At 36.3% G+C, this 25,808-nt stretch overlaps 3 protein-coding genes across 6 annotated transcripts; 2 read left to right on the top strand and 1 right to left on the bottom strand.

Annotated features, from left to right (window-relative positions):
- Window positions 1–3,361: 3,361 nt before the first annotated feature.
- LOC127260029 (protein ENHANCED DISEASE RESISTANCE 4-like) lies at window positions 3,362–6,607 on the top strand. Its single transcript, XM_051287667.1, has 3 exons — window positions 3,362–3,825; window positions 4,097–4,241; window positions 4,333–6,607. Exons 2-3 carry the CDS (start codon window positions 4,121–4,123, stop codon window positions 6,363–6,365), a joined length of 2,154 nt encoding a protein of 717 aa, XP_051143624.1. The 5' UTR covers window positions 3,362–3,825; window positions 4,097–4,120; the 3' UTR covers window positions 6,366–6,607.
- Window positions 6,608–6,816: 209 nt separating this feature from the next.
- LOC127260028 (uncharacterized) lies at window positions 6,817–18,600 on the top strand. Of its 3 annotated transcripts, none has more exons than XM_051287664.1 (20): window positions 6,817–7,202; window positions 7,342–8,153; window positions 8,249–8,455; window positions 8,664–8,725; window positions 9,023–9,521; window positions 10,178–10,378; window positions 10,982–11,237; window positions 11,481–11,721; window positions 11,838–12,007; window positions 12,105–12,623; window positions 12,962–13,116; window positions 14,076–14,292; window positions 14,376–14,582; window positions 14,892–15,008; window positions 15,324–15,566; window positions 15,704–15,890; window positions 16,560–16,756; window positions 16,854–17,005; window positions 17,091–17,364; window positions 17,801–18,599. In XM_051287664.1, exons 2-20 carry the CDS (start codon window positions 7,351–7,353, stop codon window positions 18,068–18,070), a joined length of 4,977 nt encoding a protein of 1,658 aa, XP_051143621.1. In that variant the 5' UTR covers window positions 6,817–7,202; window positions 7,342–7,350; the 3' UTR covers window positions 18,071–18,599. The 3 variants fall into 3 exon arrangements, with proteins under 3 accessions (XP_051143621.1, XP_051143622.1, XP_051143623.1); XM_051287666.1 differs by lacking the exon at window positions 6,817–7,202 and having other exon boundaries at window positions 7,491–7,616; window positions 7,717–8,153; window positions 17,801–18,598; XM_051287665.1 differs by having other exon boundaries at window positions 6,817–8,153; window positions 17,801–18,600.
- Window positions 18,601–19,238: 638 nt separating this feature from the next.
- On the bottom strand, window positions 19,239–24,558 carry LOC127260030 (rhodanese-like domain-containing protein 7). Of its 2 annotated transcripts, XM_051287668.1 has the most exons (7): window positions 24,148–24,558; window positions 23,364–23,615; window positions 23,164–23,262; window positions 22,478–22,723; window positions 22,016–22,381; window positions 20,831–21,062; window positions 19,239–19,662 (listed from the first exon to the last, which is right to left on the bottom strand). In XM_051287668.1, exons 1-6 carry the CDS (start codon window positions 24,520–24,522, stop codon window positions 20,997–20,999), a joined length of 1,404 nt encoding a protein of 467 aa, XP_051143625.1. In that variant the 5' UTR covers window positions 24,523–24,558; the 3' UTR covers window positions 19,239–19,662; window positions 20,831–20,996. The 2 variants fall into 2 exon arrangements, with proteins under 2 accessions (XP_051143625.1, XP_051143626.1); XM_051287669.1 differs by lacking the exons at window positions 19,239–19,662; window positions 20,831–21,062 and having other exon boundaries at window positions 21,903–22,381.
- Window positions 24,559–25,808: the final 1,250 nt, after the last annotated feature.

Consider the following 25,808-nt stretch of genomic DNA (forward strand, 5'->3'; position numbering starts at 1 on the left):
ATTTTTTAACTAACATTTATAGAAATCGTTAAATCTAAAATTATTAGGTGAACATACAAAATTAATGTAACTTTTATTGGTAGAAGAAAAGAGTATATATTTTGAATTATCGAAAAAAATATTTTCGTGTTTTTTTTAATAAAAAATAAAATAAAAACAATTATTATATACTTTTTACTAAAATTGACGTTCGAATATTTGAACAATTATTTCAATAATGACAGAAGTATCTAATTTTATTAAGTATTTATTAAATTCCGTGAAATAAATGAATAATTCTGAACTTAGGTAGGAGGTATATATACAAAATGAACGGTTGGAAAATCTTAGATAATGGATTAGGGATAAGCACGGCATAAATGCTTGCAACCAACGTCACAGTGACGTGGCGGAATGCGTCATTCCGCCACGTGTTCAATAACAATTGGATGCAGTTATCATGAGCCGATGCCGACACTACTCAGCGGCTCCTGCAGGCTTGGGCGGCTAGCGCATTGATTGATGTGGGCCGGAAGATCGTAATGGCTCGGCGAGCCGCCAACAGTGAGGTGGGGCCCAGACCAGCATTTATTAAAATGTTTATAAGCCAAACCACCATCAGCTCAGCTGTATGTATGAGCTGTGATCCACTCGCCCGCGATCGACACGTGGCACTTTTTTTGAAGGTTTTCTGGTAGGGCCCTCCGGCAACGCTCGAATCATACGTAGATAAAATTTACAATATTTTTAAAATAAAAAATAATTAAAATATATGCAATTCATACTTCAAACTTCGTCCCATAACATCATTAAAATATATACATTCTTCTCTCTTTATCATACTCCGTCCGTTCCATATATTTTGGATGTATTACAGTATATACGAGAATTAAAATATAATTAGTAGGTATTAATAAGTATATTAGTATAAATAATTATTATTTAGTAAAAATAATTATAAATTAAAATTAAGATAAATAAATAATTTAATTAAGATTTAAAAAATTATAAAAATTAAAACTTAAAATGTGATTAAAGTGGATAATCATATTTTCACAAAAAGAAATGAACAAATAACGTGGGACAAACGAAAATAAATAATATGGATAAATTATGTGGGACGGAGCGAGTATTACTTAATTCTCCAAATTATTCTATTTTATATTATCCACCTAAATTTTTATTTCGGAAACAAATGTTGCATTATATTTGGGACGGAAGAATTATAAATCTCATGTAATTTTCAGAATTTACTAAAAACTCCTATAGTTCTAAAATTCCATATTATCTATTCGTGATTTCCAAAATATTGCATAATCAACTATCTTTATTAAAATTTAACGGCGCTTGCAATTCACGCACTCGAAGTGCAACTGTTTATAAAAAAAAAGCACGACCGTTAGTACTTTACGTGTTAAGGTGAGCACAACCGAACAATACAATATACGTTACTATTATTGTACTATAATGTATTTGAATACGTGAATTTCAATCGCCGTTAAGTACTAACGGAGAGAGAGTTTTATGCAATATTTTTCTTATTTTTAAGTACGACAAAATATATTAATAACATAAAAATAATAATTTTGGATTGAAATATTAATTTTTCGGTGAATAAATAAAGTTATACTAGTATTATATATTCTCAGTTCCTTCTGGCATAATTCACATTTTTTGCAGTGGACACGGTTATTGTAATAGTATTTAATTAATTATTAATTAATAATAATGAATTAGTATATTATTTTATTATTTTTATATGATTAATAATATTTGTAATTTTGAAATAAATTTAATTATATATATAAAATTAGAATATGTATTTAAATATTAAAAAAAATTATCTCTAAAAAATATATGTAATATAAATTTTATAGAAAATAAAATTTCATATAATACAAATAAATTAAAAATATATTTATAATTAACATAAATTAATTTTATAAAAAATACATAAAATTAAATATAAATAAAAATATTTATTTAATTTATAAGAAAGATAAAAGTAAAATTTTTGAATAGATCTTTTTGAGTTGTTTGTTTGTGATACATGTATACACGCATTTTGCCTTCGGATCAAATGTTGATATAGTAAAAAATTCAATATAAACTGATATAGGGTGTGTTTCTTTAGGGGGTTTGAATTTGGTTTTTATTTGAATTTTGGGATGTGTTTGAATTTTGTCGTTTCTTATGTATTTGAGTTTGGTTGGGATTTTGGAAGTTTTGACGTGTATTGATTTGATGGATAATGAATAAAATAATATAAATATATATTAAATTTAATTGACAAAATTTATATTGTATGATTTGATTATGAATTATATTATACTCAACATATATATATATATTTAAATTTTTATTTATTTGTATTATAAAAAATCTTATTATCTACAAAATAATATATATATTGTATATATTTTTTTACCGTATAATTATTATAAATATTAAATAAATATAATATTTTAAAAAATAATTAAAAAAATAAATAAAGTGGCAGCTTTTTGCTGCCATTTCTACAGCTAATGTCGAGGGAAGGGGGAGAAGCGCTCGGGAAAAAAACTGTGCAAACAACCCAAAGAAACAGACCCTATAAATTTCCACAGCTAATTTAAATTTATTTATTTTAATTAAATAAATAATTTAATTAATTAATGATGTTGATGAAATTCAAAAAAGGAGAATTCATTAATTCAACAGTTAATCCAATTTGACAAATTACACATACAACACAACCTAGCTATATTAGTACTCCATAAAACTGATGTTGCACTGTATTAGTTTTTCTGTCCAATTTCTATTGTCTAGAGTATATTTATACAATTGGTTAAGATTGTTTTTTTTATTATAAATTAACAAATTTGTCCTTAATTGTATGGGAGACATTAAAAGTAATAAATAAATGGAGAATAAAAATATAAAATTTATATTTAAAAAAAAATAAAACAATAATTATTAAATATCCCAAATAAAAAAGTAAATAATAGTTTATGAAGGAAGAGAAGGAGTATTATTTATTTTATTTTTATAATCGTTCGGCACCTTCCAAATTCCCTATGGATTAGGTAAAAAAAAAAAACTGACAATACATTACACGCACATACCTCCTTCATTTGATCCGATCGAATTCGAGCAAGCTTTGCTGTCTGTCTGCATCTCAACAACCCACACACCCACCACACTCACAAAATTAAATAATAAAAATCATCATTCTTTATATATACACAAATAGATGCTTTGACTTTGTGAGTCCAGATGAGATCAGACTTTTGTGGAGGTCCGGGACCACGTTGGAGAGGCGCCATGGAAATAAATACCCCAAAATGGTTAAGTTAACCGTGTCTCGACCCGATCCGATCCGATCCGAATACATATGAAATCAACGCGGAGAAGGAGAAGAAGAAGGATACAGAGTCAACAAACAATATTCGAAATTAGAAATTAGAGAAATTGTGGGGTGGAGTCACAGAGGGCACGACCCAAGAATTCCACTTCAAGAATTGGAATAAGCTTCTTAAACACGGCAGGAAGACTTTTTTGCATCATTACCACTGACTGACCACATATACATAGAGAGAGAGAAACCAGACAGATAGAAGTTAGGAGAGAGAAAGGACAAAGTCTAGAAGGTGGGTTGTCTTTCTTTTCTTGGTGTAAAACGGAACCCATGTTCATACAACCCTTTTTGTTTCCCCATTTCTTAACACCTTCCATACTTCATTTCTTTTTTTTTTTAGAAAACATCTGCTCCCTCTCTCTCTCTCTCTCTCTCTCTCTCTCCCCTTGAATTTGGGGGTTTGCGAAAATGGGTTTCTGAGGAATTCTTCGGATTTCGATTTGTTTAAGGTAAGGGTTTTTGCATTCTGTGATTGAGATTCCTCCTTTGTTGGATCTGCAGTTCTTCTGTTCCCTTTGGATCTCACACTATGCAACAATTTATATATATATATATATTTATATTGTTTGATTTCTGCATCTTCTTCTGTTTTGTTTCATTTTTCTTATGATTTTAAGCTCCAAAGATCCATCCAATACAACCAATTTCGTATTTGTGAATTAAATTAGAAATTCTTTCTTCAGCTCTGATGCTATTCATATATGTCTCTGTACTGTACAGAATTAGGTCAATTCCGATTCAGACATGGCCACTCAATCGAGCACCGCAGTTCGACTCGTCCGATGCCCCGGCTGCCGGGAAGTTCTCGCGGAGCTGCCGGAAGTTTCCCTGTATCGGTGCGGCGGCTGCGGCACTGTCCTCCAAGGTAAGAACACTATCCAGTTTCGATCCAATTCAATAAAACAATTCGATTCCGTACCATGTTTTCTTACAAAAAAGAATCCCTCAATGTGCAGCCAAGAATCGAAAAAGGGAGACGACCGCCGGCGAATCGCCGGCGCAAGAAGCTTATTCCACGGCGAGAACCCAACAGGACAGCGCTGCAACGTCGAATGACGGCTCGACCAGGCCGCCGTCGGTGGAATCTTCGCCGGATCAATGCAGCATAGGTTGTAATGACGACGGGATTAAGGAGGACATCTCTGTCGAAGTTCCAGAATCTTCGAAACAGGATGGTTCGTCCATTGTCGATAATTCGGGAGGACACGTCAGCAAGTCCGGCGACGAGAGTATTGAGTCAAGCCGATTTGGGTCCAATGAAGTCCCGAGCTCCGGCGAGCTGACACATTCGCCGGCAGAACATGACGACGAAATTCAGAATCTTCCGGAGCTCGAAGATGAGGAGGAAATCGAATCGCCACAAAACAATGATTCCGAGCTTGTTGTCATGGAAGACGACAAGCCGAATGTCGAGAGGGACGCAAAGAATGCGAATCGAAATTCCGATAACGCTGTCGTTTTGTCGCAAAGATCGCTGAACGAAAGCCTTGATTCGTATTACCTTACCTGCCCCGACGACGAAGAGCCTCCGGATCGTAATTATGGAAGAATCAGCTCCATCGACACGGCGGGGAGTTCGTCAGTTGCTGACCGTAGCTCCGACCCCAAGTTCAAATACGAATCCGCAGCGAATGATTCGCCGCTCAACGGGTATTATGCCTACGACGGGAGCGAGTCTTCGTACGATGGAACTGATGATCAAATCCGGCGACATGTTCCGTCTAGAGTTCGTCCGGCGAGCCGTGAACCGGAGAGGAATTATTGTGCAACAAATTCTTTACATCGAGCGATGCAAGGCGGCATTTCCGGTTGTCGGCGCAGTTCACTCCCGCCTCGACCCGGTTTCAATTCGTCGGAGAAAAATTCGTACTCAGAAGCGGAAAAAATGAACCTTTTGAGAAGAGTACACGAGCTGAAGGATCAGCTCAACAGGATACATTTCCCGAAAGTTCATCGAAGGTTTCCGGCGGGAGCTATCGAGGAAAAGTTTAGTCCGTTGCCCTACGAATATTTATGGGAAACGTATTCGGGTCTCAACCATCACTTACGGCACGATCATCGACAGGGCTGTGGCGACAGGTGCAGCGTATCGAGACCGGCGTTTTCGGGCGAAGCTGTGCATTACAGACACCGACACGGCTGCTCGTGCTTGCATTGCCATCCGCAAGACTGGCTCTACTCGGCGCAGCTGCCCTGTCGAAACAGGTGCTGCGATCGTAACGTCGTCGCGAGTTTGTCGAGCCCGCAGCACTACACGAGCTCCGAACTTTCGCTTTGGGGCGGGGAAACGGCGAATTCGGGCATTCATAGATCGAATGAGATCAAACGGCTGCGGTTTAAAGAGAAGTACAATGTGGCGAAGAAACATCTCCTGCCTGTAGCCGGTGGCGCTCCGTTCGTCGCTTGTTACCGTTGTTTCGAATTGTTGCAGGTTCCCGACGACTTTCTTCTGTTCGAGAGAAAATGTCGACAGATGAAGTGCAATGCTTGTAGGAAGATTCTGAAGTTTTCGCTCGTGAAAGGGACTCGATTGGTCCCGTACGTTCCGAAGAATGTGTCTGCACCTCCTCCGAGTGTCGTCGATAACTACATCGACAATGCTGCTGAATCGAGAAACCTCGAACAGATGTCTCATTCGAGTTCTTACCAACAGGTCGAAGCTTCGTCGTATTCTGACAACGAGCGATCGCAGGGGAGAAGCTGCTCGACAGAAGGCGAGGTTTCGGTTGTTTCGTCTACGGGTAAACAAGTCAGGAGAAGTCCTTACAATGGGAGGATGTCTTCGACGAGTTCTTCGATAACGCCTGTTGATAATCGAAAGATGAAATCTGTTGCGACGGAGGATCGGAGCGTGGCGGTAGGGACGAAAGCTGTCGAAATCGTCGGGCCTTCTCGGACGTCGGAGATTGAAGAGGTGCTCCCGATGTCAAACTCCCCGCTTCATCAGCTAATGGGATATTCGTCGCCGAGCCATGTGATGAACAAGTGAACCAGAAAGACAAAAGCAACGGTCATCTCTAAGAGGATAACTGAAAAACCGGACATGAACAGCTGCAGATTCCCTTCTAATGTCGTCTTCAAATTTCTACATTTGGTCATGGATAGATGCACACGAATGTTTCTACATTTGCTGTCTTAATTCTTACAACTTAGAGCGTAGATATACTTTTGTTTGTATCAGTTTTTTTTTTTTCAATTTGGTTTTTGAATAAATTCTTCACTGCTCAATCACTCTTCCCAAATCAACAGAAGATTCTGCACTGCTCATCAATCACCAATCTTGCAAAAACTTCAGCACTGAATGCTTTGTTTAATATCCAATGTGATTATCATTTCAAGATTCTTTATTTACAATCACCAGTTGTCGTCATTAAAAATGCCATAAATCGATGATAAAATTTTGAGCTTTGGGGGTATTTTACAATTTAAAGAGAGACTGAACTGCGAAAATCTGAGCACCGACTCCGATGATCAGGCCGGCAACGGCGGCCTCCTCCGGCGGGTGTGAACGTCGGAGAAGAGTAAATTCCAATGGGTCAACTGGTCCAAATCAGAGGCTATATATAACACCCAAAAAGAAGTTTTAGAATTTAGGGGAAACTAAAAATTGCGGCCCACACGGATTTAGCGACCAACCTGCGGGTAGATGGCCTTGAAAAACGTATAAATCGGCAGCAAATCGCAGAGGCATAATTTCTCAAACTTGTGTAGAAGGCGGAGGGATTGCACGCTGCGTCGGAAAGTGGCCGCGGTGATTGTCTCGTCACTTCTGCGCCGCTGTGAATGGGAATATGAATTAACAAACCCTTATCAGGTTACAGTCGAGGTAAATCCCGATTTCTTCGGTTCACAATTCCCGCATTCGGTTCTAGAAGCACATTAATTAAAGATATGCGTAAACATTTATGAATTGGAATCACAATTCTCTGAATTTCCTGCTGAACTGAAACCTGGTGGTTGGATAGTGTGTAGTGATGGCGAGAAAGAAGCAATATCGGCCGCGTAGGTCAGGGAGAGTAATTGAGCGCTGTTCTTCTGAAGTGGAATCTAACAGCAAAGATGGAGATCCTGAAAAGGATGGGATTGGCAAGACAGAGGAACCATATTTTGTCCAAATTGACAAATCTAGCTGGCTAGGGAAGGAGCATAGCGATGTATCAGAAATTGTTTTGATGAACTTGAATGTGAGCCAGGAGTTCGATGGATATAAGCTGACTGAGGAATTTTACAATGATTCGAGGTATTGTTTGAGGTTTGAGTTAAATGATGTAAACGGGCATCTTGATCGAATGAAATTAGGGCATTGGCCGGTTTTGTCTGAGAACAATACATGTTTGCAGTTTGTGATGAAGAAGACAGTAGAGGAAAGGGATAGGGATGTAGTGATGGTGTCTGGAGTTGTTGATGGACCGGGCGAAGGACTCACCGGTCTGGTTCATTTATGTAGTTTGAAGCACTTGAGTGTTAGGCCGATCTTAGGAATTGAGTTATCGCACTCCATGCCATCCATTCGTATCAGAGTGGAGATTATGGAAAGTGTGTTTGATGAATCCGAGTCATTACTCGAGAATACGAGGCAGCTGTGGAAAAGAAGTATGATGAATGTTATGGCATGGCTGCGGCCTGAAGTTCTGACTTCAGAAGCTAGATATGGATGTTATGATGCGAAAAAGATGGATGCTGATGTTCCTGTTGTAGCAGATGACGATTCCTCTGCATTGAGTAAACAAGCGAGATTTGATGTTTCGAGCTTTTATGAAGCTATTAAGCCATCCAAGTGAGTATTCATGGAAGATCGAACTTTCCACTTATAGTGCTTTGGATTCTGTGATTGCTTTTATTGAGACTCGTGCTATCGACTTTTTACAACAGGGAGGCACCAATGCTGGACGATTATCTTCCTGATTTGCTTCCTCAACTGCGGCCATATCAGCGCCGTGCAGCTTACTGGATGGTACAACGGGAGAAAGGTGATCTTGATCATTTAACAGGATATGAAACAAATCAGATTGCTTCTCCTCTGTGTATGCCTCTAGATTTGATCGACTCCTCTAGACGAGTTTTTTACAATCCTTTTAGGTATGTTTTCTCTTCAGTGTTTTCTGCTATCATCTAAGTCAGAATGTGATTTAGAAATTCACTTATTATCGTAAGCTTAAAAGCTAACTGTGTGGTTTCTTTTGGATTTTTCGCGATGTGCCTGACAAAAATGTGAATCTTTCCATTTCTGTAATTATTTATCGGAATAACACATCTGATAGAGAAATTTCACATTGTGATGCTCCAGTGGAAATGTTTCATTGCGTCCCAGTAGTTGCTCATCATATGTTTTTGGCGGAATTCTTGCCGGTACGTTATTATTCTTAAGTTCAATTATTTCAATTATGTCGTCATACATATTCACTTCAATATTGTGTAACCCTATTTTGAATTCACAAATATTTGATTTGTTGCTAAGAAATGTTACACTACACCAAAAGGATCACCCCCTTAATTTTGTTTTGGTTTTACATTGTGATTTAAAATATGCAACTGAATTATATGCCAGTGTGTTTCAATTCTACTAAACCTTTGTATCCTGTTGGAAGTCAACATTATCTATCTCTGTGGCTGCTTCTTTTGAATTGATGATTACAATATATATAGATGAAATGGGCCTGGGGAAAACCATAGAACTGCTATCATGTGTATTCTCTCATCGGATGCCATCTCCTAAAGTGGCTGCTGGTTCTGATAAGTCAGTGCAAAGCTTTCAAAACAACAGCTTGAGAAGACTCAAAAGGGAGCGGGTGGAGTGCGTATGTGGTGCTGTTAATGAAAGCTACAGATATAAAGGTCTGTGGGTGCAGTGTGACTTTTGCGATGCTTGGCAACATGCAGACTGTGTTGGTTATTCTGCAAAAAGAAAATCTTCAAAATCAGGGGAAGCCACTGGAGGGGGAAGCTTGAAGGATCCGTCGGTTGGGAACTCAAGGAAAACAAGAAAAAGAAAGAGAGATACAGAGGTAGTTGAGATGGATGGAGAGTATATATGTCAAACATGCTTAGCTCTGATGCAGGCAACAGAAGCACCGATTGCTACAGGTGCAACACTTATCATTTGCCCAACTCCCATATTGCTCCAGTGGCATTCCGAAATTCTCCGGTAAAATTTTATTTGGCATTGTTCCCCTGAGAATATATTTATGCTGTATTTGGATTTAGAAAAAGTTTCACGGTAGTCCATAGTTCATGAATTATCAATCCATCTCAATACACACTATATGCCCCAAATTGAAGGTTTTGAAGTGCATTGAAGTCCCAATCATATTCTATGGATTTGAATTCACATCTGCTAATGCCTCAATCTAGTTAAGAGCACTGAACCTACACCTTGATTTACATTGAGTTTGTAGTGCCCAAAATTCTAATATCATTTCATAAGCGCAAATTTTGAAATGATTACTTGTCAAATAGATATTTTTCTGTATGCACATATATGAAATCAGATATATGATTGGATTGAATTGGCATTTTCTTGTTGATTGTATTTGATCTTCCTTCCCTTGATAAATTCTGACTGCTTGTATTAATATCATAATATGCACACTCATTATTTTGTATGAAAGAGAGTCAATGATTTGTTCTTTCACTTATACTTCATACCATGTCCTAATGTGTCTCCCGTTCTAGTACAACTCGATAATTCAGATGAAACATAAATGACCTATACTGAATATATTAGTTACTTTGGTTATTCTTTCTAGAATGAGTTTCCTATTTGGTTATTTTCTACCCAATTGTCTTCTGTTGTCTTACCAGTCACACAAATCCTGGCTCTTTGAGAATCTGCATTTATGGAGGGGTTAGACACACTTCATTTTCTGACGAACCTGTCGTTGATATCAATGAACTTCTTAGTGCTGATATTGTCTTGACGACTTACGAAGTGCTTAAAGAGGATTTGCCTCATGATTCTGAAAGGCATGAAGGGGATCGACGCTTTATGAGATACAGAAAGAGGTAATATTCTTCTGCATCCTCAAGGACTTTTCTCTTGGGTAAATATAGTTTCTCCATTAACTGTATCCTTACGAAAATGTGTTGCACCATATATATGTATATATTCTATCATTCAATTTGATCGCTGTGATGCACTTCTTCAATGATAGTTTCTGTTGAAGGGAAAAAGAGAAGCATTTCAATAGGGTAATAAGATAGATGATTCTTTAATTTCACATCAAGAGAAGCCATTTAATCTAGTACAAGTCACGAGATCTGGGACAGTAAGACAACTGACAATTGGTTTGCTTTCTTTACTAGTTTTCTTCTTCATTTTTTCCCTCCCAAAAACAGTTCATTTATCTGCAGTTGCTTTGTTTGTTGGAGCTATTCAAGGGGATATTGATTGAGTAATCGTTATATATACATTTACTTCAGGAAATAAGCACTTTTCTAGGATCACCCGATCCAACGTTTTCACAAAACCATCCCAAGTCTTTCAATAACATTTCTTCTTCTTGATCTTTTATGACTGAAATTAACCACTCATTCCTCTAGTCAAGTTCGTGGGCTTCAGTATTCAGCATCATCATTGCTCCAATGTTAACTGTGTTTGTATTACAGATACCCAGTAGTCCCAACTCTTCTAACCAGAGTTTTATGGTGGAGGCTATGCTTGGATGAAGCTCAAATGGTGGAAGGGAATGCTGCTGCAGCAACAGAATTGGCTTTACGTCTGCATGCAAAACATCGTTGGTGTATAACAGGGACTCCCATACAGCGAAAGCTTGATGACCTCTACGGACTTTTGAAATTTCTTCAAGCAAGTCCTTTTGATGTCTTTAGATGGTGGTCTGATGTTATTTCAAACCCATATGAGGTATGGAGATATAGGAATGTCAATTCACCATAGCGTAGTGTTGATGTTGATTTAAATGATTCCTAATCATGCCAAGTAAATCCACACTATGTGATGCACTTTCCATGAAATAGAGTGCAGCATTATCGTGCGCCAACTTCTCCAAATATTTTGGATTTCAATGATTGTTTCTTGTAGCTGTAGTGTTATGACTGTTGCAAAGTGGTGATTTCACGCTGTCACTTTTTATTTGTCCACTTGTAGAAGGGAGATGCGGGGGCTGTGGCTTTCACGCATAATTTTTTTAAACAACTTATGTGGCGCTCGTCAAAGGGGCATATTTGGGATGAACTACAGCTTCCTCCTCAGGAGGAATGTGTCTCTTGGCTTTCTCTCTCACCCATTGAACAACACTTCTACCAGAGGCAGCATGAAACTTGTGTGGATGACGCCCGGGAAGTAATAAAAAACTTCAAGGATAACATCCAAAGAAAAGATGCAGCAGGTTTCAGTAACCTTATATTCTATCACATATTTCATGAACTTGTTAGCTAAATGCTGTAAAATCAATGTTCCATCCTTCCATGTTTCGAATAATTCGGATTTTGATATCTTAACCAGATTCCAAGATATCTGATACTTCATTCGAACCTTATATCACCAATGTGGAGGCTGCAAAGCTGTTCAACTCACTCCTAAAACTTCGTCAAGCCTGTTGTCATCCTCAAGTGGGAAGTTCTGGTCTACGTTCACTGCAGAAATCTCCCATGACAATGGAGGAGATATTGTCGGTGGGTTTAGTGTGAGTACAAATTTATCATTTCGACCAAGGGCTTTGCCCAATATAATATTTACTGTTGTCTTTTAATGAAAATAATTTCTCTGCAGGTTCTAATTGGCAAGACAAAGATAGAAGGTGAGGATGCCCTCAGGAAATTAGTTGTTGCTTTGAATGGACTTGCAGGGATAGCTATTATAAAACAAGACTTCCCTCAAGCTGCCATGATGTATAAAGAGGCACTGAATTTAGTCGAAGAGCACTCTGATGACTTTCGCTTAGATCCTCTGTTAAACATCCACATTCATCATAACCTTGCTGAAGCATTGCCAAGCACAGAGAGGAGTTTTCAATGTAAGTTTGTTTCTGGAAGCTCTGATGAGAAAATACTCCCGGAAGCTCGTGATATGGATGGAAGTGACAATCATGCTATGAAAAGTGGAGATATAATTGGGGATGCTCCCAGCGTGGATATACCACCTTCTAATAATTCACCTAATTCTTCGGCATGCTTAAGATATATCGAAAGCCTGAGGTTGGCATGTGAAGATCTTAAGCAGAAGTTTTTGTCAGTATTTACTACGAAGTTATCTGCAGCTCAACAAGAGTTCAGAAAATCATTTGACCAGGTCTATGAGTTCCAAGCTATTTTAAATAATGCTTAAAAATATCATTCTACGTGTAACTGCATACTGTTTTTGCTGAATGTGATATTGCAGTGAACATGGCATATTTTCAGTTTTTAGTATCTGTTGTAGCTATTTTCTCATAAATGATGTAGTTGAGAAAATATCTACAATAGACCCTCGGGAGAATTGTTCTGCATCCATACATACAGTAGTATTTCATGCTAAATAAATTTTGTTTCAAGGTTCATTTTAAGTTCCTTAGTTAGGGGATTTATGTTCTACATACTATTCGTTTATCACATCACTGATAGATTCCCTTTCTCCCTCCCACTTTGAAGGTCTGTGATATAAGAAGGAAAAATCAGAATGCCACTTGGTGGTTGGATGCCCTCCATCACATTGAGCAAGATAAGGATTCATCTAGTTTGCTAATACAGAAAATTGGAGAAGCTCTTTCTGGGAATCTGAATAAGAAATCGAGAATTCCTGCCAAGTGAGTGATAATTTTTCCATCCTGTTTTGGATTACTTTTATTGCCAGGTTAGTGATAAGAAGCTGCGTGCTAGTGTTTTGGGGCTGATGCGAAGCTGAAGGGCATGCTACTGACGTTGGTGGTCATTTGGGATAGTGCTCTAAAAGGATGTTAAAGAAACCAATTATTTGTTTTCAAATTTAAAAGGCTTCATTAGATAAATTTCAGCCGCTATTTCAAACTAAATCTTAGTTAACAAAAATTTAAAGAGGTAGAGAATGATTAGAAAAAAGCACACACGCATATGCACTCTGCATTTTCTAGCTTCGACTCTCCTATGGAAAGCTGTGAATTTTTTTATTTTTATTTTTATTCTTTTCTTTTGTTTGTATATTCATTCTTGACCTTCCTGTTGAGTTCTTTCCTCATCTAGATTAGTATCTAGCTATAGGTTGTTTTTATATGTATAGTTATCTAGATATTTTTCATGGTTATGAGACTAAGAAATGCCTTTTTGATATTTCTACAAATTTTCCAAAGTAGGCCACTTCACTGTTTCTCAAGAAGGTTCAAAATAAGCAAAATGTTAAGGAAGTGGATTGATTTAGATTTGTACTATCCTTTTCGTGTTGTGTTATCCTGCATTCTGTTAGTTACGACTTCACCACCAATTCCTATATGTATTTGCTTATTGCTTGACTTCAGAATATCACCATATTTAGCAACTCTAATCATTAATTTACCAGTGTTACACTATTTTACAAATTCTTGTGTACACGCGACTTGTCTAACAGCACATCAGAACAAAATCTCTCGTTCGTCTTGGGCATAAAACTAAACAAAGTATTGCACTGGTTTTATATGTTTAGTTGATTAAATTGTTTTGTTTTAATGTAAAAATTTTGATTGTTAGACCTTTCTAGCTTCACTGCAGATTGAATTTGATAACAATATCTATATCTTATGCTGTAATCATTCAGCTTTAGGACTATCACGATGCTGAAGTACTACGTTCAAACTGGATTGGATGCTCTGCAAGATTCAAGAAAAACTCTACTTGATAGACTTATGGAAATTGATCAGACAATGGAAAATCCAAGGGAGGAGGATATCATGCTCGTTAGATATTGCAAAAACTGCAATTCTAATTTTGACGGTCCTGCATGCACCCATTGTGAGTTGGACGAAATATTTCAGGTTTGAATCTGTAGTTTCTTTTAGCCAACAAATATGTGGTTCATGCATCGTGGAAATTTCTTGAGAAAAAACTCTTCTATCAGGTTTACGAAGCTAGGCTCTTTCGTCTTAACAAAAGCAACAATGGAGAGATGATTACTTCTGTAGAAGAGGCGGTGAACCTGCAAAAGAGGAAATCTGCACTGAATCAGTTCTATTGGAATCTATCACGAGGGGACAAAAATTCGAGTGCATCAGCTTCTGATGACAAAGATGACGGAAAGAAGAGGGACGCAGGGGAGAAAGTGACGGTACCATTTTTAAAACCTTGTTTACTGTTCTTATATTTGAGTGATTTGTCGAATATTATTAGAAAGTTTTGCTTTATTATCCGCTTGTAGTGATGCTGCTGAATGAAGTTTATATATATATATATATATGCATCTTATGGAGGTTTATTCAAAAGCATGAACATTCTTCTTTCACTCCTTTTGAATGTATTCCCACGATGCAATGTACGGACATGAAAATTAAACAAAAGTTCGACGCTGAGCCTTAATTTCATCATTGTGGAAATGTAACAAATATGTTCAGCAAACTCTTATGAAATTGTCTTTCAGGTCTCAAAGTCGCCGTCTGATTTGGAGATAGTGCTGACAATAATCAGAAGCAACTCCAGAGGGCTTCTTGAAAAGGACACGATTTTGGCTGCCAGAAAGCATCTCGACCTTCTTGAAGTATGTCAGGCACTTTGTTTTTCCTGCACTTGCATGATGCCCTTATTTCATGCTATTTTATCATCTTCATGGTGCTGTAATTGGGAGTTAGATCGACGCCAGAAATTTTAATTCGGTGCATTTATGACAAAACAGTTCGATGCTTAAGCTGCACAAGACACAGTGTCCGTACATGCTCCAATTTAGAGAGAACATTTTTTTCAGAATGTCTGTCGTTTTCGGATATCAATTGTTTTCTTGCAGTGCAGACAACTGATTTTAGTTCGGGAAGGAATCTTTTTTGTGTGTCTAATCTTCCTAAAATCTGTTGCATAGGCAATGCGCAAAGAGTACAGCCTGGCAAGGTCTCTGGCAATTGCTCAAGCGCAAGTTTTACGTGCTCATGATGAAATTAAGATGGCAACGTCAAGATTGCGCCTTAGAGAAGACGAGGATGATACATCTGTCGATGCTTTGAGTCCAGAAGAGTTGGATATCGCTGATGTCGAAAATTCTAGCGAGAAGTTTCTGGCTTTGGATTCATTATCGCGTATAAAGGGACAGCTTCGCTATTTGAAGGTGGTTTAACATAAATTTAATCTAAGCTTTGGTTATTATTCGGCGTGCATATATATCTGCAGATATACATATTTTCCGGAAGTACAATATAATGAAAAAGTCAATTGTCGACCAGCTGCTTATGTATCTTTTGGCAGGGTTTGGTGCAGTCCAATCAAAAACTGAAATCAGACGGCTTCGACACTTTGGCTGTATCCGAAGAGTCAGTTGTATCTGCAAACAGAGGTTTATCCGGACTCGATACAGTGTCGTGCCCTGTTTGTCAGGAGCAAATCGGCAATCAGAAAATGGTTTTTCAGTGCGGACATGTCACTTGCTGTAAATGTAAGTTTTCTTCAGTCCTCGGCATTTTATTGTTCGATGCATATTGTTAATGAAGCTATACCTTGCTCTTCGGTTTTCAAGCTAGAACTTATTTTAAATGTCTTACACATTTTAAGATCTTATTTTTTTTAGGAAACATTTTGATTGCTTGCTGATGACAGTCGAAAATTCATATACGATTTGAGTTCTTGTAGTATTATCGTAGTAGTAAGAACGGCGTTTGTTGTGTTATTTGGTTCTTGTGCACGTCTAATAGTGCTTATAGGAGACCGGTTATCGTGATGATTGGAACAAATCATTATCCCGTTCAATACATGAACTACTGGCAGACAACATATGTTTTCAAATAATACAGTACATACATGTCCGATTATATTATAAACTCTGCTGTATAGAAATATATATGCTGAGATCAATATTAGTGTGCATCGACTATTGACCTATGCTATATATTATATTGACATAAATTGTAGTTGTCATATTATTTATTGTACTCCCTAGGTCTGCTTCTGAGGTCATATTTATTTTTTGTATTTTGTAAATATATTTTTTTTAATTTGTATTTATGTTTTGAATTAATATTTAAAAATCAATACGCAAAAAAGTAAATGAGATCCTTAAAAGTATTATGTTTATATTTTTGAAATACATGCGATGAGATTGTTGCAGGTTTATTTGCAATGACGGAAAGGAGGTTGATTCCGCCCGGAAAGCTTCACGATAGCCATAGGATCTTATGCCCGACATGCCGGCGAGCCAGTGATTTCAGAAACATTGCGCTAGCCGATGACAGACAAAACGATTCCTACGGAGCTCACGACAAAACTGAAGCTTCAATGACCGTTCACGGTTCTTATAGTACAAAGGTAAACACACCCGATTCTTTCATTAATTCTTGCATTCGTTTTCATTTTTGTTTCTCCTGGACACTGGAGCCTTATTGCGATTCCATATCAAAAAAAGATCGAAGCTGTTACAAGAAGAATTCTATGGATCAGCTCGACCGATCCCAAGTCGAAAATTCTCGTTTTCTCAAGCTGGAACGACGTTCTTGATGTCTTACAGCACGCCTTCGCTGCCAACGGCATAAGCTATGTCAGGATGAAAGGCGGAAGGTACTTTCTTGGAAAAAAAAATATCGGTTTAATGCCGTAGACTATTACATGAAAGTGCGAAGATCAATGATTTTTTCATCCGTAGGAAATCGCAAATTGCCATAAGCCAATTCAAGGGGCAGAAGAGCAACTGTAAAGATCGAAAGAGGGATCCCGACCCCGGAGATAAACCGGAATCGAATTCCACGCCTCGAGTGCTGCTCCTCTTAATACAACATGGAGCGAACGGGCTGAATCTTCTCGAAGCACAGCACGTGATTCTACTCGAGCCGCTGCTGAATCCGGCGGCCGAAGCGCAGGCAGTCGGGAGGGTGCACCGGATCGGGCAGGAGCAGAAGACGCTGGTTCATCGTTTCATAGTAAGTAGTACTTCTTCCGTCGTCGAATTTTATTCTTATTTGATCGGGCACGAGAGTAAAAATAAAAACTTTCATTTTATAGTAAAAATAATAGAAAAATTGATATTCCCTCTGTCATTCAAACTTATTATTATTATTTTGTCATCCAAATTTATTCTCGTTTTATTTTTTAATTAAAAATACAATTTTTTCGACCTTTTCTTTACCATAAAAGGAAAAAATTTCTATTTTTACTTATTTTTCTTAAAATTCGAGTCCTATCAAATTGACATAAATTTACACAACGGAACAAGCATCTTTTTTTTAGAAAAAAGGAAAACGAAAGTAAATTTAAACTATAATAACAAAAAAGAAAATAAAAATGAGAATAAATTTGGATAATGTCTCGGGTTCGACTCATATAAGCTCATGCTCGGTATTGTGGATTGATCGGCAGGTGAAGGACACGGTCGAAGAAAGCATATATAAAATGAACAAGAGCCGGGACACGAGCTCGTTCATCAGCGGGAACCGGAAGAACCAAGATCAGCCGTGCTTGACACTCCACGATGTTGAGTCCTTATTCAGAGTCGGCCCACCGGCAGCTGCTGAGGATGACCATGATCCTGCCGGAGGAAGCCTGAGGGATCTGCCGCCTTCTGTTGCAGCGGCGATCGCTGCTCAGCGAAGATTAACGGAACGGGAAATCAACGTCGACGGGAGCTAGCAGAACGGGACGACGGAGATGGACAGTTGTTAGCAATCCATTGGCTGATTAAGGTTTCGTGAATGGTGGCTATGGAAGTTTCCAAGTTGCCAATGGAAGGAGAAGAAGAAGAAGAAGAAGACACAAGACATCATTCTTCATTCATATTGTATGTTATGTTTTTAGCCATTAGGATTTAGGGGCTAATTTGGATAGTTCTGTACATTTTATTTTTTCTAGAATATTATTATATGTGTTTGTATATATATAAACTACTTTCAAGTGATTTAAATTGTGGTTATAATTGTGGTTATTGACGAGGTTTTATGTTTCAATGTAAACTCAGTTGCTAATTAATTAATTGAAATTATATCTGTTGATATATTGATAATATTAATAGCACTATTGCTATTTAGACTGGATTGTAGCATCCATCTAAGGATATGATTGTTATTTCAAACCCCGACGCCTCAAGTCACCTGCCCAACATGGTATTAAGTTCAGCTGGAGATTTATCCAGTGCGCACTTTCGGATAACGGCTACAGATTTCCATGTCATTCAAATAAATAAATAAATAATGACCGTAAATTCTTTGGTTTGAGGATTAAATAAATAATGGCCGCTGCAGATTCCCACGTCATTCAAATAAATAAATAATGGCCATAAATTCTTTGATTTGAGGATTAAATAAATAATGGCCGTAAATAGTGCCGTCTGATTTATAGCAAATAGTTTTTCCACACTCTTTAATTAATGTTTTTCAACAGTACATTTATTTTTTTAAAAAAATAGCACAACTACTTATCCACTCAAATCTATCAAAAAATTTTCCCTTCATTAACTAATTGATATACTTTCTGAAACACCCTTACTTTATGTCACAATCAATTATAAATATTCATAAAAACACTATATTATCAAAAAATTATTGGACGAATACACCCTTTATATAATAACCATTCAACATGGAAATTATGAAATTCATGATCTATTAAAGGGAGCAGAGAGCAATACTAGAGAAACAATAATAGTGAAATCAGCAAAGACAAGTTCAAGAAACGGCCAGATGAGCAAATACCATCACCAACACTCCCTAGATAATTGTTCATGTCCGGAATAATCATAAATCACAATATTTTATCCATTATATGCAAATCAATGAACCCCAATTGCTAACCAACACTAGTGTAGTAAAATTCTGGAAGAAATGATAGGATTCTCTATTCGGAAACATGATATGATTCCAGATACAAATATTAAAATGTAGAAATAGAGATCTTCAAGTGCTGTAAATTACTTTATGCTATGACTACAGCACTTCACATAGAAAATGTATTCAAAACTGCAAGCGCTAGCAAATATTGGGAAAGGAAAAAAGGGGAAAGGTAAAAACGAACTTGTTTCCAGATTTTATTGAGTAGATACAGCAGCAATACGTGCAACTTTCAAGAATGATTGAAGGAAAATAAAATTCTTATTCAATGATCCAGCTGAAGAGTTGAACACTGGCTACATGAAAGGGTAAATAAATTACCAGCAAGATTTGCATCTCCTTTCACTTCTCTTCGGGTTCAGATTTTTCAAAGAGGGTCTTTTTCAGCCAATCAAAAGGCTGCATCCAACAACAAAGAAAACCAGATTTAAAACAGATTATACTGCCAAAGAATAATCACTGCCAATAAGAACGAACCATTAATTTTCAGCTATCAGTTTCCACACAAATATCAATACTCAGTGTGATATGCATAGAAGATGCAAGCAAGAAGTAAACTACACTCCCATACAACTGAAATTCCAAACTTGAGAATCTCGGTTTAAATCAGGCAAGCTGGAAAGTTACGTATCTTAGATTTAATCAGCATCTTACTTTGATATATTATTGCAAATCATCGAAAATTCTAGAAATATCAGTAATGCTTAAACTTAAAATTGCTGGAACAATGGTTGGAAACAATAAGCCTTTGATACAATGCAAATACAAGTCACAACAACCTAGGTGCATAAGAAACACATCATATTGAACACCTTAAAAAACATTTGACCATCTAAACTCTAGTAATGCATTGCAAACATAAATAGTAGGAGACCAGATATGTTAAAATAAGGACTAAAGCAATCAAAAGAATCAAATTATACATTTGATCATTCTTGGTATCAAGTTTCAGCAATTGTGGTCGAAGAAGTGTTCCCAAAGGTAGCAACATATAAATTTGTGCAAGGTAGAGCAAAAAAACAGAAAATGTCCCTCAATGAACAACAAAGGACAAGATCCTTGACATGAACCTATTATATCATCTTCACTCATAATTTCAAATGACATTGGGCTTGCACTCCTATTGCATTTCCTACTATGTCTCAATAAAAAATTTGAATCAGTTTAAGCTTTTTAACATAAACTGCAAAACAATGAAGTTTTTCCTAGCTTAGCCTGAGTAGAACAGGTTCTAGTAGGTTAAACAATAGATCTCGATTTACCAAAAGAAGGTTTCTTCTACTCCCGTGCTACACAGGAATATTTCATGCTACCTATGTGCGTAATATCGTATAATTCAGAATCATAAGAGAGAATCTCATTGGATCCCGAAGAAGAATCTGCATGGCGAATGCAAAACAAGATCCATTCCGATTTTTTGAAAACATGACAAATAAAAAAATGACAAATATCAAGCTCTACATGGATAACAGATACCATAACATTACTCAAAATCAAGCACTACCAATTACAGATCCAGATTAATAAATAAATAAATAAATAATAAATACATGCGAATTTCAGCTACCTGGATGAGATAGAGAGCACTGGAGCCGGCGGCGACCCCCCAGAGAGCGGCGGCCTGTACGTCCGTTGGCTGAAGACGGATGCCAGGGCGTAGAAACTTGAAGAGACCCGATGTTCCGGCGGGAACGGCCATTATCGATGGAGAAGTAAACCCTAGATTGATCGATTTAGGAATCAACGCGGTAGTCAAAATGGGAACGGCGACAACAAACGCTTGCTTTTCTGCCCTTCCGCTTCATATAGAATAATAAAGGACTATATTATTTTACCGTTTTACCCTCGTATAGACATGTCTAACCGGTTTTAAACCGACGGTTGGAGGTCATCAAACTAGTTAGTTTATTCGGAGGTGAAACGGTTGGATTATTTGCAAATATGTAGATATTTGATATTCAAATCGTTGAATAAATATCTGAAATCGTTAATCGGAAATATTTGCAAATAATTCAAACCGAATTGAAATTAAAAATATATATATAAAAAAATTAATTATATAAAAATATTTCAAATATTCGAATTGAGATCGAACCAAATATAATTATTAATATAAATTTTAAAATATAATAATATAAATATATTCGTATTAATTGTATCTGAATCAAAAATTTTGATTAACCGAAAATATTTGTAAATAATTTAAATGAATCGAAATTAAAAAAATATATATATAAAAAAAATAATTTTAATTAAATAAAAATATTTCCAAATATTTCAAATATTCGCATTGAGATCGAACCAAATATAATTATTAATATAAATTTTAAAATATAATAATATAAATATATTCAATTCGATCAACAAAAAAATCAAAAATCAAAATCAAATCGAACTGACCAAATATCATATATAAAGTATTTGTATTCTAACCTAATTTTGCTAGCTTAACTAAATTTCTCATTTCAGTTTGATTTTTTTGTCCACCCCTATTTATTTGAGTGAAAATTCAATAATTTGAAATGATATTTTAATTTAAATTTATAATTATAACAGTATATATCATATTTTGCGAATCTCAGTATCGATAAGCAATAAAGAAACTAAAAAAAAAAAAAAAAAAAAAGCAATAAAGAAACTCAAGCCATCGAAACTCAGCTGCCACAAAAAAAATAAATTTATTTCTCAGATAATACAAATTCAGTGAAAAAAAAAAACGCCGGAAAAGGGCAGTACGTACTCAGCTGGGTACCTGCTTGGCAGCTACAACCGGACGTTCATTTTCCGGCGCTTTCGTCGGCTTCCGGCCTTTATCGGGGCCGCCGATGACGCCCCATCGCTCAAACTGTTCTTGCCGGGCTCTTGCCCGCTCTTTCTCTTCTTCCGATTTTGTGGAGTAGCAATACGGACAAGACACTCCATACTCAAATTCCGGCAATTCCATGTCCGCGTCGCTGACGGGTTTCTTGCATCCGTAGCAAAGCTTGTAAGTCCCCTGAACGAGCCCGTGCTCGACCGAGACTCTCTTGTCGAACACAAAGCACTCCCCCTCCCAAAGGCTTTCCCCCTTGGGAACTTCTTCGAGGTATTTCAATATCCCACCTTGAAGATGATAAACCTGCCGGATGATATCGATTAAACCAAGTTAAGAATCGATGAAGAGTAGCACGGTTATGGAAAAAGATCAATGGTGGCGTGTGGGTCGAAATCTCACTTCTTTGAAGCCTTTGTTTAAGAGAAAGCTTGTAGCTTTCTCACACCTGATTCCGCCGGTACAATACATTGCCACTCGGGGGGTCTTGTTTTCCTTTTCGGTTTGTTGATCTTCGGGGGGCTCATTGAGTTTGAATTGGTCATCCACCCATGATGGGAACTCCCGGAATGCTGTTGTACATGGATCGACTGCTCCCTTAAATTTCCCGATTCTGGTTTCGTAGTCATTTCGTACATCTACCACAACCTGAAGGAAAATAAATTACGAAAGAAATTCCTTCAATACATGCAGTGTTGGTTTTCAAAAACCCGATGCTATTCATATTCAAAATTTTTACTATTCAAATCTCAACCCAAAATCCAATCTCCAAAATAACACACCCTAAAGAACATTTTATATAAAGTAAACAAACAATGGTCTTTAGCATATGCATTCAAGAAATCGAAAAAGTTATCATATCGTGCTAATGAACAAATTGAAAGGACAGATTATTTCAGCCTGTTTTGTATCTTAATTAATGTGTATGGTTTCTATAGTCATCGATAAGTAGCCTAAGAATTAATCCTAGGCGGCATCTTAAGAGGTTCTCTTAATGGAAAACGACAAAGTTGCAAGCAAAACATCTATTACAGTTTTCAAATAATACAGCATTATTTTTACTAGCAGAATTGAGATGAAACTATTACCGTATCTGGATCGCTGATCAATTCATTCCATTCCTTGGGACTGACATACTTCCCAACTCTTTCGATTGGCGACACCGAGGGCATCCCTAGTGTCACTATCTGCAAACAAATTTCCAACAGACGCACAGCATTTTTGAATCAAAATTCTAAATTGAACGAAGGTATAACATTCGACTGACTTCTCTCTACAGCAAGGTTACCTCCTTTTTCAACTTGACCCTCACATGATCCCATCGGAATGGTGCATCTTCACCTGCAGATAGAGGAGAGCCACTCATATGTCCATGATGAATAGCTTCTTCCTCGGGACTAACTGGCGACTCAATCCGTCTGAGCCCTTTTAACCGGTCATCCGCTTGTATAAAAGAGAGCACTTCTTCCACACAATCACGGGTTCCACATATACTTCCATTTATTCCTTCTCGAGCAAGAATAATCCCCCCTGAAACACGCTGAGGGCATCAGCTCAGTGAGTCATGAATCACATCACAAGAAACTCAAAAATGCACACAACAGAGAATGAATCAGCATATTATGATCGAAAGTCATTGGATTCGACGAACATTCGACAATACATCTCTAAGGACACTAAGCTATTCAACCTCAACAGCAGATCAATTTTTCACAGTAAGTAGTGACTGTTCTATAAACCACAACAAGCTAAAGCAAAATGCCCAATTGAAAGGCCTTGGCACAAACAAGATTCAAAATTCTGAGACATATCTAATTTTCGATGCTCTGTAAATCAAATTGGAAATTTACCTAACATTTCTTAAAAATCGATACAAAAATTATACTAGGGAGCTCCTTTTCTCGTTTACTAAGCACCACACTAAGACAATCAATCCGAAATTAGTTCAATCGCCCATCACTTCCTTCTCAAAGACACAAACCAATCAAATCAAATCAAATCCAACGACAGTATTGGATAAGATAAATGAAAAAACAAATTTCTACAAAGAAAAAGTGAAGCAGAGAATCTACCAGCCGCTCGCAAAGCTCTTTCAAGGGTTTCCGCAAATCAGCGTGGTCCGGAAAATCAGCGAACTTGTAAAACGAAACAACCACCAACGTACACTCCAAATTGTTAGAATCTGATCCAATGCCATCAATGGCGCCGCTGGCAGCGAAGCACCTGCAGAGTGAAAGATCTCGGGAGCTTAAATTGGACGGCGAGGAGTCCGCAAAAAGGGGGAACTTGGAGGAATTTGAGGAGGGGAGTTCCGCGGCGGGCTTGGTCATAATAGGACGCAGAACGGCGGCGACGAAGGGGCTAGGGTTACGCGGGCAGGTAGGAGAGGATAGCGTCCGTAACCTGCGGCAGAGAAGAGGAAGAGGGCTGGCCTGCATAGAAACCATTCCTTCGTTACACACGTTCTTTTCTTCTTTGTTAAAATGGGCTATACATTTGTTTTAGTCAAAAAAAAATATATATATATATATATATATATTAATTTGTTGTGATATTTTAAATATAAATTAATTTTTTATATAATATAAAAAATAAAAAATAAGTATTTTATTTAATATTTTAAAAAAAAAAGATGAGATGAATAATATATTTAAAATTCAATCTCTCGAAAAAATACACCCGAATTCATTTGGTTTTTGGAAAATGGCATAAAATATTCAATATTTTATTTATTATGTATAGTATTTTATGTTAAATTAAAATATACATAAAATATAGTATATTTTTGTACAAAATTAATATTTAGTTACAAAATCTAAATGAAAATATTTTTATTTAAAAAATATATATTTAAATAAATAAATTAAAATGATAAAATGATTTATTTTTTTTTAAATGTAGATTAGTTTTTATATATTGATGTTATTATATTATATATAATAACCATAGTATACAATATCAATTATATTAAACAAATAAATATATATTTGAGTCGAAATACGAAAAAAAAATATTAAATTTTTTATAGATAATTTAGACCACGGATGCATTTTGTTTCAACATTGGCAAATGGTCAAACAAATGAAATAATGACGTATTTTATGACATTTGATCCTCCTAGTAGAGTATACTGTGAAAAATCAAAGGGTGTGTTTGTCGGTAGATTTTAGTTTTTAAATTTGGATATTTAAATAATAAAAAATTGAATTTAAATAGCTGTTTAATATGATATAAATAGAGGTTGATGCTATATTTTGAATGTAAAATAAATTTATAGTATATAAAATAAAAATAAAAATGATTTGATATGATATTTTTGAAGAAAAAATAATTTGAATACTAAAAATCTGTGCTAAAACCCACAAAATATAACCTAATAATTGTAAGTGGGAGGTGAATTATGCCCAAAATTACTTATAGATGTGATTAAAGCTATTAAGCAAATCAAATGTTCATGAATTTGATTCAATTCGATTTAAGATCATTTATAAATATAAATGAGTTGAGTCGAGCAATATAAATAAATTTATTTTGTTATTGAACAAGCCTAAGTCTTGTTTTCAACCATTCTGGTAAAAATAAATATATAAATTTATTAATTGAAAAATAATATATATATGAATTTAAAAAATAAAATATCATACTTATTCAAATTAGCTCGAGCAAATTTGAACAAGCTTATTCGAATCGAATACAAACACAAGCTCGAATAATAAAATTTCTTAACAAATTG

This window comes from Andrographis paniculata, unplaced genomic scaffold (assembly GCF_009805555.1).
Source record: "Andrographis paniculata isolate CXL003 unplaced genomic scaffold, ASM980555v1 Contig60END, whole genome shotgun sequence".
Lineage (NCBI taxonomy): Eukaryota > Viridiplantae > Streptophyta > Magnoliopsida > Lamiales > Acanthaceae > Andrographis > Andrographis paniculata.

Excerpts from the sequence above, each read along its gene's own strand:
- LOC127260030 (XM_051287668.1), bottom strand. The coding sequence starts at position 24,522 with ATGGTTTCTATGCAGGCCAGCCCTCTTCCTCTTCTCTGCCGCAGGTTA. Across the intron at positions 22,724-23,163 it reads TGATCAGCGATCCAGATACG|GTTGTGGTAGATGTACGAAA; the intron begins GTAATAGTTTCA and ends ATTTTCCTTCAG. Across the intron at positions 22,382-22,477 it reads TAAACAAAGGCTTCAAAGAA|GTTTATCATCTTCAAGGTGG; the intron begins GTGAGATTTCGA and ends ATCATCCGGCAG.
- LOC127260028 (XM_051287665.1), top strand. The coding sequence starts at position 7,351 with ATGGCGAGAAAGAAGCAATATCGGCCGCGTAGGTCAGGGAGAGTAATT. Across the intron at positions 8,456-8,663 it reads GTTTTTTACAATCCTTTTAG|TGGAAATGTTTCATTGCGTC; the intron begins GTATGTTTTCTC and ends GTGATGCTCCAG. Across the intron at positions 14,583-14,891 it reads ACGCAGGGGAGAAAGTGACG|GTCTCAAAGTCGCCGTCTGA; the intron begins GTACCATTTTTA and ends ATTGTCTTTCAG.
- LOC127260029 (XM_051287667.1), top strand. The coding sequence starts at position 4,121 with ATGGCCACTCAATCGAGCACCGCAGTTCGACTCGTCCGATGCCCCGGC. Across the intron at positions 4,242-4,332 it reads CTGCGGCACTGTCCTCCAAG|CCAAGAATCGAAAAAGGGAG; the intron begins GTAAGAACACTA and ends CTCAATGTGCAG.